Source organism: Heterodontus francisci, chromosome 27, assembly GCF_036365525.1.
Source record: "Heterodontus francisci isolate sHetFra1 chromosome 27, sHetFra1.hap1, whole genome shotgun sequence".
In the NCBI taxonomy this organism is placed as follows: domain Eukaryota; kingdom Metazoa; phylum Chordata; class Chondrichthyes; order Heterodontiformes; family Heterodontidae; genus Heterodontus; species Heterodontus francisci.
The window spans coordinates 32,006,547-32,020,375 of NC_090397.1; the positions used below are offsets into that span (position 1 = coordinate 32,006,547).

The window sequence follows — 13,829 nt, forward strand, 5'->3', positions numbered from 1 at the left end:
AGTGGGGTCTATGGTGCACTGACTCTATTGACGGACAGTGGGGTCTATGGTGCACTGACTCTATTGACGGACAGTGGGGTTTATGCTGCACTGACTCTATTGACGGACAGTGGGGTCTATGGTGCACTGACTCTATTGACGGACAGTGGGGTCTATGGTGCACTGACTCTATTGACGGACAGTGGGGTCTATGGTGCACTGACTCTATTGACGGACAGTGGGGTCTATGGTGCACTGACTCTATTGACAGACAGTGGGGTTTATGCTGCACTGACTCTATTGACGGACAGTGGGGTTTATGGTGCACTGACTCTATTGACGGACAGTGGGGTCTATGGTGCACTGACTCTATTGACGGACAGTGGGGTCTATGGTGCACTGACTCTATCGACGGACAGTGGGGTCTATGCTGCACTGACTCTATTGACGGACAGTGGGGTCTGTGCTGCACTGACTCTATTGACGGACAGTGGGGTTTATGGTGCACTGACTCTATTGACGGACAGTGGGGTCTATGCTGCACTGACTCTATTGACGGACAGAGGGTTTTTTGGCGCACTGACTCTATTGACGGACAGAGGGTTTTTTGGCGCACTGACTCTATTGACGGACAGAGGGTTTTTTGGCGCACTGACTCTATTGACGGACAGAGGGTTTTTTGGCGCACTGACTCTATTGACGGACAGTGGGGTTTATGGTGCACTGACTCTATTGACGGACAGAGGGTTTTTTGGCGCACTGAGTCTATTGGTGAGTTTTGGCTCCGCCCTCTCAAAGCTCAACCTGACGTTGCGCAGCCTCGCTCGTTGATTCGATGCTTGGTGTCAGCTGATACAAAATGGCGGCGGCCGTGCTGGGTGGTTGTTTTTGTGTCCGCGTCCTCCCAATGTCACGTAAGTCTTCGTCCCGGTTTTGGTCTCACTCTGTTCTTTCTGCTCCCAAATATCATTCCAATTTTGGACTGCGGCCCGGGAGTTACTGGGACTTTATATACTTCAAGGTTTGGCCCCTGTGCACTGTTAGAGGCGTTATCGTTACCTGTACTCTGGGTGCTCTCACATCTACACTGGATATCTTTTCCAAAGTCTCAGTCCTTTAACAAGTGCTGAACATTCATTTTGTTTATTGTTTGTGTTGCATTGTTCTTTAGACATATTATTAGGTGGTTATAGAAATGGAACTCTTTCCTCTCGTGTTACTGTGCTGCTAACCTAATTAATATTGACGCTGATTCTGGCAACTCTGAATAGGACTGAAGTGGTGAGGCACAGAGAGAACAGGGTAGAGATGTTCACTATGTCGATCATGCTGTCTGCATTTGATCTGTGCCACGTAGAGGATACTACCATGAGACCAGCTTAACAGATTGGAGAAAGTGTACAAATTGCTGTAACACAGAAAGCATGTTCGGGGCCTCAGATAATTGTCCATTTGCCACAATTGTTTGTTGTTGAGGGAATGCTTGGTGACATTTATCTGGAGCTGAATGTGGTGACTCATGGGGTAGAAAATATGCACCCGAGGAACCTTTCTTTTTGTCATCATTCGCGAGAGAGGGATGAGAGATGTGCCAGATATAGGACAAAGGTAGTTGAGTGTGGGAGCTTGTGGATTTCTGATAAATAATCTGTTCAAAGCCCACTGTCAGAGGTGGAGAGAGATGTTTAGGAAAGGGAGGAACAAATCAGAGATGGATCATAAGGGGCATGTGGAACTGGAAACCGCAGTTAACGAAAGTGCATCAGGAAGACCTGTTAAAATCAGTGCATGAATTAATTGCATTGGGATTTGGATTGTTCATTTTCATACTGAAATGTTTGTCTTAAATTGTCCCAAAATTCCATCTTTTTCAAGAAAATGTGGTGTTAGAATTCCTTTTTCCTCCTGAATAAAACAGATTTCACTGCAGTGATATCTTGTTCTTCAGCATTATTCCAGTGGTTTCCTTCATTCTACAAGGTTATTAATTTCAGTTAAATTTAAACTTTGAATAACTGCATCAATATGCAAAATATTGCTTTGTGGATGTAGAATATGTAATTTGACATGAACCCAATTTAATGGCCTTTATGAAAGTTAAACTGGTATTCATTGTGACCACTGAAAACAAATTTATAATATTCGTCCTTATATAACTTTTCTATTGTTCTCGGATAATATTTCAAGAGTGTCTGCTATACAGTAATACTTTTTTTGCATCAGCTGCAGGCAGCAACTGTCTTGCTGAACTGTGTATAAAAACATTTTCTCAGTAGAATGTGTAAAGTTGGTATGTAGGCAATATTTCCTGTAAATATAAATTACCTGTTGCATACCATATGTCGGTAACCTTCACTATTTGCATTGCCTTTCAGGTTCTGTTTCACCAGGTTTGGCATCAGCAGTGTCCATTTTGATTCAGAAAAGGAAGATTCATCATGCTGTCATTCCTGCTGGTAAAAGTGGACGGTCATCTTTTAGTGGGATTGTGGCTACAGTTTTTGGAGCATCTGGATTTCTCGGACGATATGTGGTAAACAGGCTTGGTAAGATCCAGTACTTAGATTGATATTCTTACAAGAGGAAATATTAATATATATTTCTAAACCAGTTGCTACTACAGAGACACTTTCTTAAGCATTTTTGCAATAAAGAAAATGTTATTTTCAGACAGTACATTGCAGAGTTATGAATGCTGCAGGTTGAAATCTGTTCCACACAACAATTTGGAGAAAATCTCGAAATAACTGAGTCATGAGCAGGGCATTGAACATACCAAATTATTTTGTCAGCATTTTAGAAAATCTAAGCCATGAAAGTACATTTTTGAGGTAATGCTGAGGTGCTAATTTGGATGGTGTTGTAGGGAAAGGCCATTCTAATGTAAGACCTAATAAATGAGTATTTATTGTCTTAAAACATCTCCAAACTCCATTTCATAACCTTAAAGCTGAATATCACCAAAGGTGATCTCTTTGCTGTTATACCACTCTCCCATAGAATGATGAGCTGCAATTAATGCAGAAAGTGGGTGCACAGACAGTGTGGGGTCTTACAGACTCAGACTTCTGATTGTTGAGCTATTGAGAATGATTGACTATATTGTCGTGCATTGTTCTCTACTCTGCATATGTAGACTTCCTTTGATTGAAACTTTGCACTGCTTGGCATTTTTAATTTTTTGGAATTTTTGATCATTCTTTAGGGAAAGTCTGTTCGTTTCATTGTGAGTTCACACAAGTTTAAAAAAAAAACCCCACAAGTTACGGGCATTGAATGTGCATATTGAAGCCAGATGGGCTGGTGTGTGGAATTCACAACTAATGCATGGAATTCACAACTAATGCATTGAATATCTGTTGGCTCATCCTTGTACTATTAGCCAGGATGGCCTCCGTTGATAAGAACACTAGAAAGTTACTCTAAGCTTACACAGCAAGTTAGGAGGAGAGGTAGTTACTTTTATTGATGGGTCTATTGGAGAATCACCAGAGGGAGGAAATAAGTGTCTCAGCCCCCTCCTACTGGAACCATACAAAGGGACATATAGGCAAGCAGGTTTTAAAATGAGTGGACTGAGAGTGACTACACTTTTCCCACAGTTGAAAGCAAAAGAATGCAGCTCATCAGTTTTTGCTGTTAATCTGTAAGCAAGGTAATGCCTAAAAAAATGTAAATTTATTCCATAAAAGGGAAAGGGCACATGGTTTATCATTCCCCCCTTCCATGTTTTCAAGCAGAGAAGTGAGCGAAGTAAGTGGACTTTGCTTTGATTCTGCATGTTGGGACGCGGAGGTTGTCTGTTTGATCAAATCTGGAGTCTGGATGACAATTCAAACATCAAGACCAAGATAACACCACATCCCCTCCGTATTGGGCAGTATGTTGGTCTCTTTACCTCCATGAATGTGTGTAGGTTGCCGCATTTTGTAAAGGCCCAGTGTCACCTTTTTTGTGACAATTCCTTTGAAAAAGCCTAGTTCTTTGTAGTCATTAACCAGTGTTGTGTATAGGGTTGTCATTTTGTTTGGCTTGTAGAAAATTGTTATCCCTGTTCCTTATTGAATCACAAATCTGTCGGTTTTCTGTTTGAATTCAACAAAATTCACATTAATTGTATTATTTATGTATTTGAGAGTTATTTACTGTAAGATCTACAGATGGAATGCTGCCCTTCCAAGCCTCTCCTCTGGCCCCTGGTACAATCTGTCCCCTCCCATGGTCAGGTAGGGTCTCTGCCTTCTATTTACAACTAGTGACCGTTCTTGCTGATGTGAAAGTAATTATCCTAGGTTACTGTCAATATTCAGATAAGGTGGTGAAGAAATTTGTTTAATTAGTTAATAGATTGTCAGCAAGAATGGTAGAATATTAGTCTACAGAAGATATCCTATGGTTTTATAACGCATTGCTCAGGTCATAATTAGAATGGTTTTGGTTATCACACCACAAATAAGACTCCTGCATTAGAAGGAGTATGGAAAAAGGGCAAGGTCCCAGTGCAAAGGGGATAAGCTATGAGGAAAGACTAGAGAAGCTCTGGAGGGAAGATGATTAAATGGTGAACAACATGGAGGGGTAATAAATGGTATAAATTAGTGAAATCCAGATTATTCATAGTATACCAAAAAAAAGCAAAGGAAATTAGTGGAGTAAATTTAAACCAATTTTAGAAAATCTGTTTACTCATGCTTAATAATCTACCAAGCAAAATAATATCCAAAAACGCTGAACTTATAGAAAGTACAATTAGATGTTGTTGTGGACTTTCCAAATATCTTTTGGTAAAACTTGGAATCTGTATTTTTAAAACTGAAGAGGCTGACCTTTTGGGTGTTTTTTTTTAAAGGACGTTCAACAAAAGTTGAACTTAATCACTGGCAAGCAGGTGATTTCAAGGAAACCACAGGGGGTTTTGACCTAAGAGCTACTCTTTGTATGATGAGAGAATTTATGACTTAGCGTGTAACCTGTTTCTGGGAAATTTTAGTTTCATTTTTTGAACTTTAAAAATTCAGTGGGTTTGGGCAAAAGCAGGCAGTTGGAATTTGATTTGGACCTGCCAGGAGATCAGAAGAAAACCAGACAAGTATTACCTCTCTGTGAAGAATCTTTGCTCTTGAAAAGCAAAAAATGTGTTTGAAGTGATACTGTTGCCTCCTGCATTTTTTTAAAGAAACCCTGAATTTGCAGAAACCTGGCATATTTAAAAGGACTTTGTGCATCGAATGTGAGAACTGACACCTGTTGCTACACCCCTGATGGAAGATCTGTGTGAAGCGTTCTACAGTTCAAGTTCTTTGAACGTCTACCCAACACAGACTGTTCATCAACCTCGCCTGGAAAGACTTTGAGTGGCATCCAAGTATTTGACTTTGGGGTATTTGACTTTGGGACACTTTGCCAAACCAAAGAACTTCCTTCCAGATCATTGCAGTCTAAGTTTTTATTCCTTTTATGCGCTTGAAGCAACTGTAAACAAAAATCCCTTTTTTCTTGGTTAATTGGTTTTTAGAAGCATGTGTGTGTGCATGAGGGCGAGGGAAAAGAATAAGGAGCTTTATATTTACTTCATTATTGGTTAAGACTTGGTTTTATAATAAATGGATAATTTTGTTTATTAAAGAAACCCTGGTTGGTTTGCTTTATTCTAGGGACAAATAGAATATCTAATTGGCTGTTTCGGTAAGTGGGAAAATTTATTGTATGCTGTGACCTGTGGAGAAGTGGGACTGAATTAACAGTGCACTCTTCCTGCCTCAGTCATAACAATGTCATGATAACTAGAGGGATGGGCTGCATGTAAGAGGCAATGGGGGAAAGTTTGTGTACTAGAAGGGTGCACCTGTGTACTAGAAGGATCAGCTTTGATGACAAAGTTAGTGGAATAGAGGGGTGCTTCACTGAGCTGAATAGCCTTTCCCCATGTTTGAATGTAATGATTTTTTTAAAAAGATCTTATTCCTCTGGTGCATAAGTTGTATTCTACAGTTCATAGGTCTGGAAAACCTGCTTGGATTTGCAGATTCAGCACCATGTTTTGCAGGCGAGCATATGTTCTTAGAATTGTCCTAAATGCATACCTATTAAATAGAAGGTGAGGCTTGGCATTTTGTGTAGCAGCTGTTACGCAGATGGCACTATAATAGATCATTTCAGTGCTATATTTCATGTCCTGTTACCTGCTAAAGTAAGAGTAAAGTAAGAATTGGCCAGTATTGAAAATTTAATTTATTTACATTTTTCAGTAGCTAATCCAACTCTGTATATTCTGGCTTAATTCCCTGGCCCCATGCTCTTCAACTTCATGGCCGAATAGCAATCCTTGCAGTCCTTACAGTACCTCCCGCCCCGTCCTCCAAAAACTACATTTGTTATTGGCTTCCTGTGCGCCGTGCCTCAAGAGATCAGCTAGTAAACATGAAACCTGCTTTGACCAGAGGACTAAATTAGCAATAAAAACAGAAAGTGCTGAAAATACTCAGGTCTGGCAGCATCTGTGGAGAGAGAAGCAGAGTTAACTTCAGGTCAGTGACCTTTCATCAGAACTGGCAAAGGTTAGAAATGTAATAGGTTTTAAGCAAATAAAGCAGGATGGGGGAAAAGAGAACAAAAGGGAAGATGTTGATGGGACAGGGGGCCAGAGAGATTAACTGACAAGGAGGTCATGGGGCAAAGGCAAAGAGAGTGTGCTAATGGTGTGGTGAAAGACAAAGCATTAGTGTAGAGAGGCTGTTGAATGACAGAATAAGGAACAGCCCTAGCCAAAAGCACAAACATGAAAAAAAGTCGGCAGGCACATGGTTAAAACAATGATGAAACAAAATAAAATAAAGTAAAAATAAAAAAGGGCCCGTCATGTTCTGAAATTATTGAACTTAATGTTCAGTCCAGTAGGCTGTAGTGTGCCTATTTGGTAAATGAGGTGCTGTTCTTTGAGCTTGCGTTGATGTTCACTGGAACACTGCAGAAATCCCAGGACAAAGATCTGGGTATGACAGCGTGGGGGGAGTGTTGAAATGACAAGCAATTGGAAGCTAGGAATCATGTTTTTGGACTGAGCGGAGGTGTTCCGCAAAGTAGTCACCCAATCTGCGTTTGGTCTCCCCAATGTAGAGACCGCATTGTGAGCAGCGAAAGATTATACTAAATTGAAAGAAGTACAAGTAAGTTGCTGCTTCACCTGAAAGGAGAGTTTGGGGCCTTGGCTAGTGAGGAGAGAGGAGGTAAAAGGGCAGGTATTACACCTCCTGTGATTGCATGGGAAAGTGCTGTGGAAAGTGGATGAGGTGTCGGGTATAATGGAGGAGTGGACCAGGCTGTTGCGGAGGGAACGGTTCCTTTGGAATGCTGGCGGGAGGGGAAGATGTGGTTGGTGGTGGCACCACATTGGAGGTTACAGAAATGGCAGAGGATGATCCTTTGGATGTGGAGGCTGGTGGAGTGGAAAGTGAGGACAAGGGAGACCCTATCGCGGTTCTGGGAGGGAGGGGAAGGAGAGATGGCAGAAGTGTGGGAAATGGGCTGGACACAGTTGAGAGCCCTGCCAACCACAGTGAAGGGGGGAATCCTCAGTTGAGGAAAAAGCAAGACTTATTCAGAAGCACTGTCGTGGAAGGTTGCATCATCAGAGCAGATGCGTCGGAGACGGACAAATTGGGAGAATGGAATGGAATCATTACAGGAGGCAGGGTGTGAAGAAGTGTATTTGAGGTAGCTGTGGGAGTCAGTGGGTTTATAATAAATATTAGTGGACAGCCTATCCCCAGAGATGGCGACAGAGAAGTCGAGGAAGGGAAGTGTCAGAGATGGCCCATGTAAAGGTGAGAGAAGGGTGGAAATTGGAAGCAAAGTTGATAAAGTTTTCCAGCTCGAGGCGGGAGCAGGAAACTGCACCGATACAGTCATCAATGTATCGGGATAAAGAGTTGGGGAAGGATGCCTGAGTAGGAATTGAACAAGAAATGTTGAATATATCCCACAAAAAAGACAGGCATGACTACGACCCAACTCGGTACCCATAGCAATACCTTTTATTTGAAGGAGAATTTGTTCAATGTGAGAACAAGTTCAGCCAGGCGGAGGAGGGTGGTGGTGAATGAGGACTGGTTAGGCCTCTGTTCAAGGAAGAAGCAGGGAGTCCTTAGACCGTCCTGATGGGGGATGGAGGTGTAGAGGGATTGGACGTCCATAGTGGAGAGGAGGAGGCAGTTAAGGCCAGGAAACTGGAAATTGTCAAAATGACATAGGGCGTCAGTAGAGTCATGGATGTAGATGTGAAGAGACTGGACCATGGGAGAAAAGATAGGAAGAAATAAGTTTAGTGGGGCAGGAACAGGCTGAAACGATGGGTCTGCCAGGACAGTCCTGTTTGTGGATTTTGGGAAGGAGGTAGAAGCGGGCTGTATGGGGTTGCGGGGCTATGAGGTTGGCAGCTGTAGAGGGAAGATCTCCAGAGGGGATGAGGTCAATGACAGTCCTGTAGACTGTAGCTTGATATTCGATGGTGGGGTCATGGTCCGGTGGAGGTAGGAAGGAGTGTCTGAGAATTGGCGCTCAGCCTCTGCAAAGTAGAGGTTGGTACGGCAGACAACAATGGCACCACCCTTGTCAGAGGTTAAATTAGCATTTCAGAAGACTTTTGGGAGGGTGGAAGGAGAATTGAAATGACCTTTTCCATTTAAAATTAATATTGTTCCCTGTACATGCTGATGCAACAGGTGTGGAATTAAATCTATCCCATACAGATAAGAACACCTAATGGATATTTTATAGTGTTTTTATAGTTTTCAGCTACATTCTGTTTTGGCTAAACAGGAGTTCTGCATCAGTCCTTTGGTTTGGAGACATTTACGGACACTGATTTGATGGGTTTCTGCAGGTAACCAAGTCCTGGTTGTCCAAAATCTTTTTTCTACAAGTAACACATTGCAAGTTATTAGGGAATATTCAAAGCTGAATAGTAAATGATTGTGATAATGTTTGTTTGAAGAAAACCTGTTACTAGTATTCATACTGTATGAAAACTGTGCTGTTTTCACTATGCACACTGCCAAGAAGGTTTCATTCTAACGTAAAGGTTTTGTTTAATTCTAAAATCTTTCTTGCCTTTAGGGCGGATTGGTTCTCAGGTAGTGATCCCATATCGCTGTGAACCATATGATGTTAATCATCTCAAACCCATGGGTGATCTGGGACAGCTGACCTTTCTAGTGAGTCTCAAATACTCTTGCAAGAAAATTTGAAATGTTAACTGGATACCTTTCATGAGTTTTCAAAAGTACGATTGTGATAGACACATGTTCATAGTGTGATTTCTTCTGGTGCTGAATTACCAGGCTCGAATGAACTTGTAAGCAGGTCAGCAGCGCTCTAGCGCATCCCCATACAGCTGGAAGGACAATTATTGAGCTGCAAGGGGGGGGAAGTGGAAAATTGTGAGTAGGTCACCCACCCCCTCAATTGGCAGAAGCAATTTTCACTCAAATTTGCTGCAATTTATCCAGTTAGTGGGGCGGGTTTGGGTATTGAGAGCTACAGGGAAGATAAAATTTAAAATATAACAGACAGGATTAATATATATGAGTGATGTTGAACTGAGGATTCATAGATTTGTGCTGTTTATATAAAAAAAAAATCAGGGTTCACAATTGTTTCAGTGCAGAAGGAGGCCATTCAGCCCATCGTGCCCGCACCGGCTTTCCGAATGAGTAGTTCACCTAATGCCATTCCTTCACTTTCTCCCCGTACCCTGCAAATTCTTCCTTTTCAGATAACCGTCATAGAGTCATTTACGGCACAGAAGGAGGCCATTTGGCCCATCAAGTTCATGCCAGCTCTCCACGGAGCTATGCAGTCAATCCACTCCCCGGCTCAATCCCCATAGCTCTGCAAGTCTATTTCTGTCAGGTGGACATCCAACTTCTTCTTGGAGTCATTGATCGTCTTCGCTTCCACCGTCCTTGTGGGCAGCGAGTTCCAGGTCATTACCACCCACTGAATAAAAAAGAAAGTGCTTCCTCATATTCCCCCTGCATCTTTTGCCCAAAACTTTCAATCTGTGTCCCTTAGTCCTTGTACCATTTGTTAATGGGAACTGTTTTTCCTTGTCTAACTGATCTAAGCCTGTCATAATCTTATACACCTCTATTAAATCTCCCCTCAATTTCCTTTGTTCCAACAAAGGAGAACAAACCCAGCTTTTCCAACTTAACCTTTGTAACTAAAATCCTCCAGCCCTAGAACCATTTGAACCTGCTTTCACCATACTCACAGGCAGTGCACTCCAGACCTTCACCACTTGCTGCGTGAATGTGTTTTTCCTCATGTCTCTTTTGCCAAATACTTTAAATCTTTGCCATCTCATTCTCGATCCTTTCACGAATGAGAACAGTTTCTCTCTATCTACTCTGTCCAGACCTCTCATGTTTTTGAATACCTCTATCAAATCTCCTCTCAGCCTTTTCTTCTCTGAGGAAAACAGTCCCAACTTCTCCAATCTGTCTTTATAACTGAAGTTCCTCATCCCTGGAACCATTCTTGTGAACCTTTTCTGCACTGTCCAATGCCTTCACATCTTCCCTAAAGTGCGGCGCCCAGAACTGGACGCAATACTCCAACTTAGGCCAAACTAGTGTATGATACAAGTTCAATATAACCTTCCTGCTCTTGTACTCTATGCCCCTATGAATAAAGCCTATATGCTTTATTAACTGCTCTGTCAACCTGTCCTGCCTCTGTCAATGATTTATGCAGATATACCCCCAGGTCCTACTGCTCCTGCACCCCCTTTAGAGTTGTATTCTTTATTTTATAGTGTCTCTCCGTGTTCCTCCTACCAAAATGAATCACTTCACATTGAACTTCATCTGCCACTTCTCCGCCCATTCCGGCAACTTGTCTGTGTCCTTTTGAAGTTCTACACTATCCTCCTCACAGTACACAATGCTTCCAAGTTCTGTATCATCTGCAAATTTTGAAATTGTGCCCTGTACACCAAGGTCTCAGTCAATATATATGAGGAAGAGCAAGGGTCCCAACGCTGACCCCTGGGGAACTCCACTACAAACCTTCCTCCAGCCCGAAAAACATCCGTTAACCGCAACTCTTTGTTTCATGTCACTCAGTCAATTTCATATCCATGTTGTTACTGTTCCTTTCATTCCATGAGCTATAACTTTGCTCACAAGTCTGTTGTGTGGCACTGTATCAACTGTCTTTTGGAAGTTGAATGGTTGGAAAATGTATGTAATCCAAATGGTGGAAATGGTCCAATCTAAGGAATTGGGTGAAATAACTGGCTACCATCACAAATAGGAGCGTCATTACTTTTGTTTTTGTGGACTGATTGGGCACATATTATGTAGCCTAAACAGTTAAAATCCATATCCCTAATAGTTTGTACTTTTCTCAAGTTGCTGATATTGACCAATCTGATTTAGCCACAAGGAGGAAATAAAACTAAAGTATCCCCTTCCAAGCCTCCAGCCCCAAGAAATTCAAATTGTGCAAACCACTAGGTTATTAATGTAAAAAAATATACTGAGTTGTGTGGGCTTCAAAAGTTGGATTGCTCGGGAGGTTGCATGTTGAGCAACATTGCTACAGAGGTAATGTTACAAAGGCTGACTGAATTTTTCATCTGTTTTCCAAAATGATAATCAATACTTTTATATTTGATGATCAGGATTGGAATCCTAGAGATAAAGATTCCACCAAACGAGCTGTGGAACACTCCAATGTTGTGATTAACCTTGTTGGACGAGAATGGGAAACACGGTAGGCATTGATTTAACAAAAGAAGAACAATAATTATTTATTTTGCTACATAGAATTCATTGTTTTGAATGTAGATCAGCTAACACACATTCGGATCTCTTTTTTTTTTTGTTTCTGGGCTAGGGAACCTGGTGCTAATTGAGTACAAACTCACAATGAGGTCTACTTGGTTACTGCAAGAGTGGAATTTGTGCAACAGTTATCTGCCTTACTTTCAAGGCACTGACTTAAACGAGACTAGTTTCACAAGAACACTTGAACACTGATAGAAATTGCAGCAGCTTACAACCACCCTTGGATGATATTGCTTGACTACACAGACCAGTTTTTAAACTGGAGCCTTCTGATCCATAAAGAAAGCAAAAAGAGAAGTGCATTTATATTGCATCTTTCATGACCACAGGATGCCCAAAGCACTTTACAGTCAGTGAAATATAGTTACTGTTGTAATGTAGGAAATACGGCAGCCAGTTTGCACACAGCAAGCTCCGAGCAATGTGATAATGACCAGATAATCTGTTTTTTCTGTGCTGTTGATTGAGGGAGAAATATTGGCCAGGACACTGGGGCTAGCTCCCCTGCTGCTGTTCAAAATAGTGCCAAGGGATTTTTTACACCCAGACAGAGCTTCAGTTTAATGATTCATCTGGAAGACAGCACCTTGGGCTGTGTAGCACTCCCTCAGTATTGCACTTAAATGTCAGCCTCTATTTTTGTGCTCAAGTCCTGGAGTGGGACTTCAACCTGCATCCTTCTGACTCAGAGGCAAGAGGGGTACCAACTGAACCACAGCTGATGCACATCTGGGAGAGATGTAAAACGGACTGCCGATTGACTCATTTTACACCATCAAAAAGACAAAATTACCAATTGGTGTCCATGATTTCCCCAGATGCTGAGTTTCCAGTCTCTGATGTTTAATTTCAGCTCCTGCTTTATAAAAATACTAATAACCATTTATCCATGAAGGCAGAAGGCTTCCCCTTGTGAACATTATCTAGAAATGTGGGGTCAGCTCCCTTGCACATGCTGATGATGTCCAGCTCTACTTCATCAACACTTATCTTGACCCCTTCATGACTTGTGTTATTAGACTGCTTGTCAGACATCCAGTCTTGGACGTGCAATGATTGAAGCTGCTCCAACGTTGAAGCCAAACAGTTTTCATCTCCACCTCAAATCTTGTTTCTGTCCTCTCCTCCCTACTGTCTTAAGCTGGACCAGCCTGTTCACAATGTATTGAAGTGAACTTTGCTCTGCATCTAGCTTACATTGCACTTGACTTGGGAGTATCTGACAATGAGTGCCTTAAATATTAAATTTTCCCAGAATGTTTGTTTTTTCCATTGTGTATCAGTGTTTAAATCCTTTTCTTTCTATTAGGAACTTCAGGTTTGAGGATGTCCATGTCAAAATTCCACAGGATATTGCTGTCGCATCCAGAGAAGCCGGAGTTGAAAAATTCATCCATGTTTCTCATCTGAACGCTCACATGAAGAGTATTTCAAAGCTCCTAAGAACAAAGGTAGGAAGAATTGTACATTATGAAAGTTTAAAACTCTATGTATTCGTAGCAAAGTGCACAGAGCAAAATGGAAATAAGTTTGTTCTGAATCTTTTCTGACAGGCTGTTGGAGAAAAGGTTGTGAGAGAAGAATTCCCAGATTCCATCATCATCAAACCATCTGAAATATTTGGAAGAGAAGACAAATTTCTAAATTATTTTTCAAGTAAGAACCTTTTTGGAAGCATAAGGTGCTTTGAATCTCAATTCGCATTTTGAATTATTGAAATATTTGGTCTGGTGTTTTACTTGGTCACTATAGACCTCTTTGCCTATAGAATCAAAGACCTGTCATGCCTATTTCAGTTCTTTGAAAGAGCTCTCCAATTTAGTCCCCCACCCCAGCCTCTTACCCATAAATCTGAAAATTAGTTCCCATCAAATACTTGTCCAATTGCCTTTTGAAAGTCGCTATGGAATCTGAGTGCACTACCATTTCAGGTAGTGCTGTTCAGATTTTAACATCCTGCTATATGATGAAAAATTCTCCCTGTTTGTCCTCTAGTTC

General features: G+C 41.6%; 1 protein-coding gene across 2 annotated transcripts in view; it reads left to right on the forward strand.

Annotated features, from left to right (window-relative positions):
* Positions 1-816: 816 nt before the first annotated feature.
* ndufa9a (NADH:ubiquinone oxidoreductase subunit A9a) overlaps positions 817-13,829 on the forward strand; it is a 33,385-nt gene continuing 20,372 nt past the window's right edge. For both annotated transcript variants that reach the window (XM_068059727.1, XM_068059728.1), the window contains exons 1-6: positions 817-893; positions 2,355-2,525; positions 9,094-9,191; positions 11,666-11,757; positions 13,141-13,282; positions 13,385-13,487. In XM_068059727.1, the coding sequence (XP_067915828.1) occupies positions 839-893; positions 2,355-2,525; positions 9,094-9,191; positions 11,666-11,757; positions 13,141-13,282; positions 13,385-13,487 (661 nt within the window). In that variant the 5' untranslated portion in view covers positions 817-838. The remainder of the gene's footprint in view (positions 894-2,354; positions 2,526-9,093; positions 9,192-11,665; positions 11,758-13,140; positions 13,283-13,384; positions 13,488-13,829) is intronic.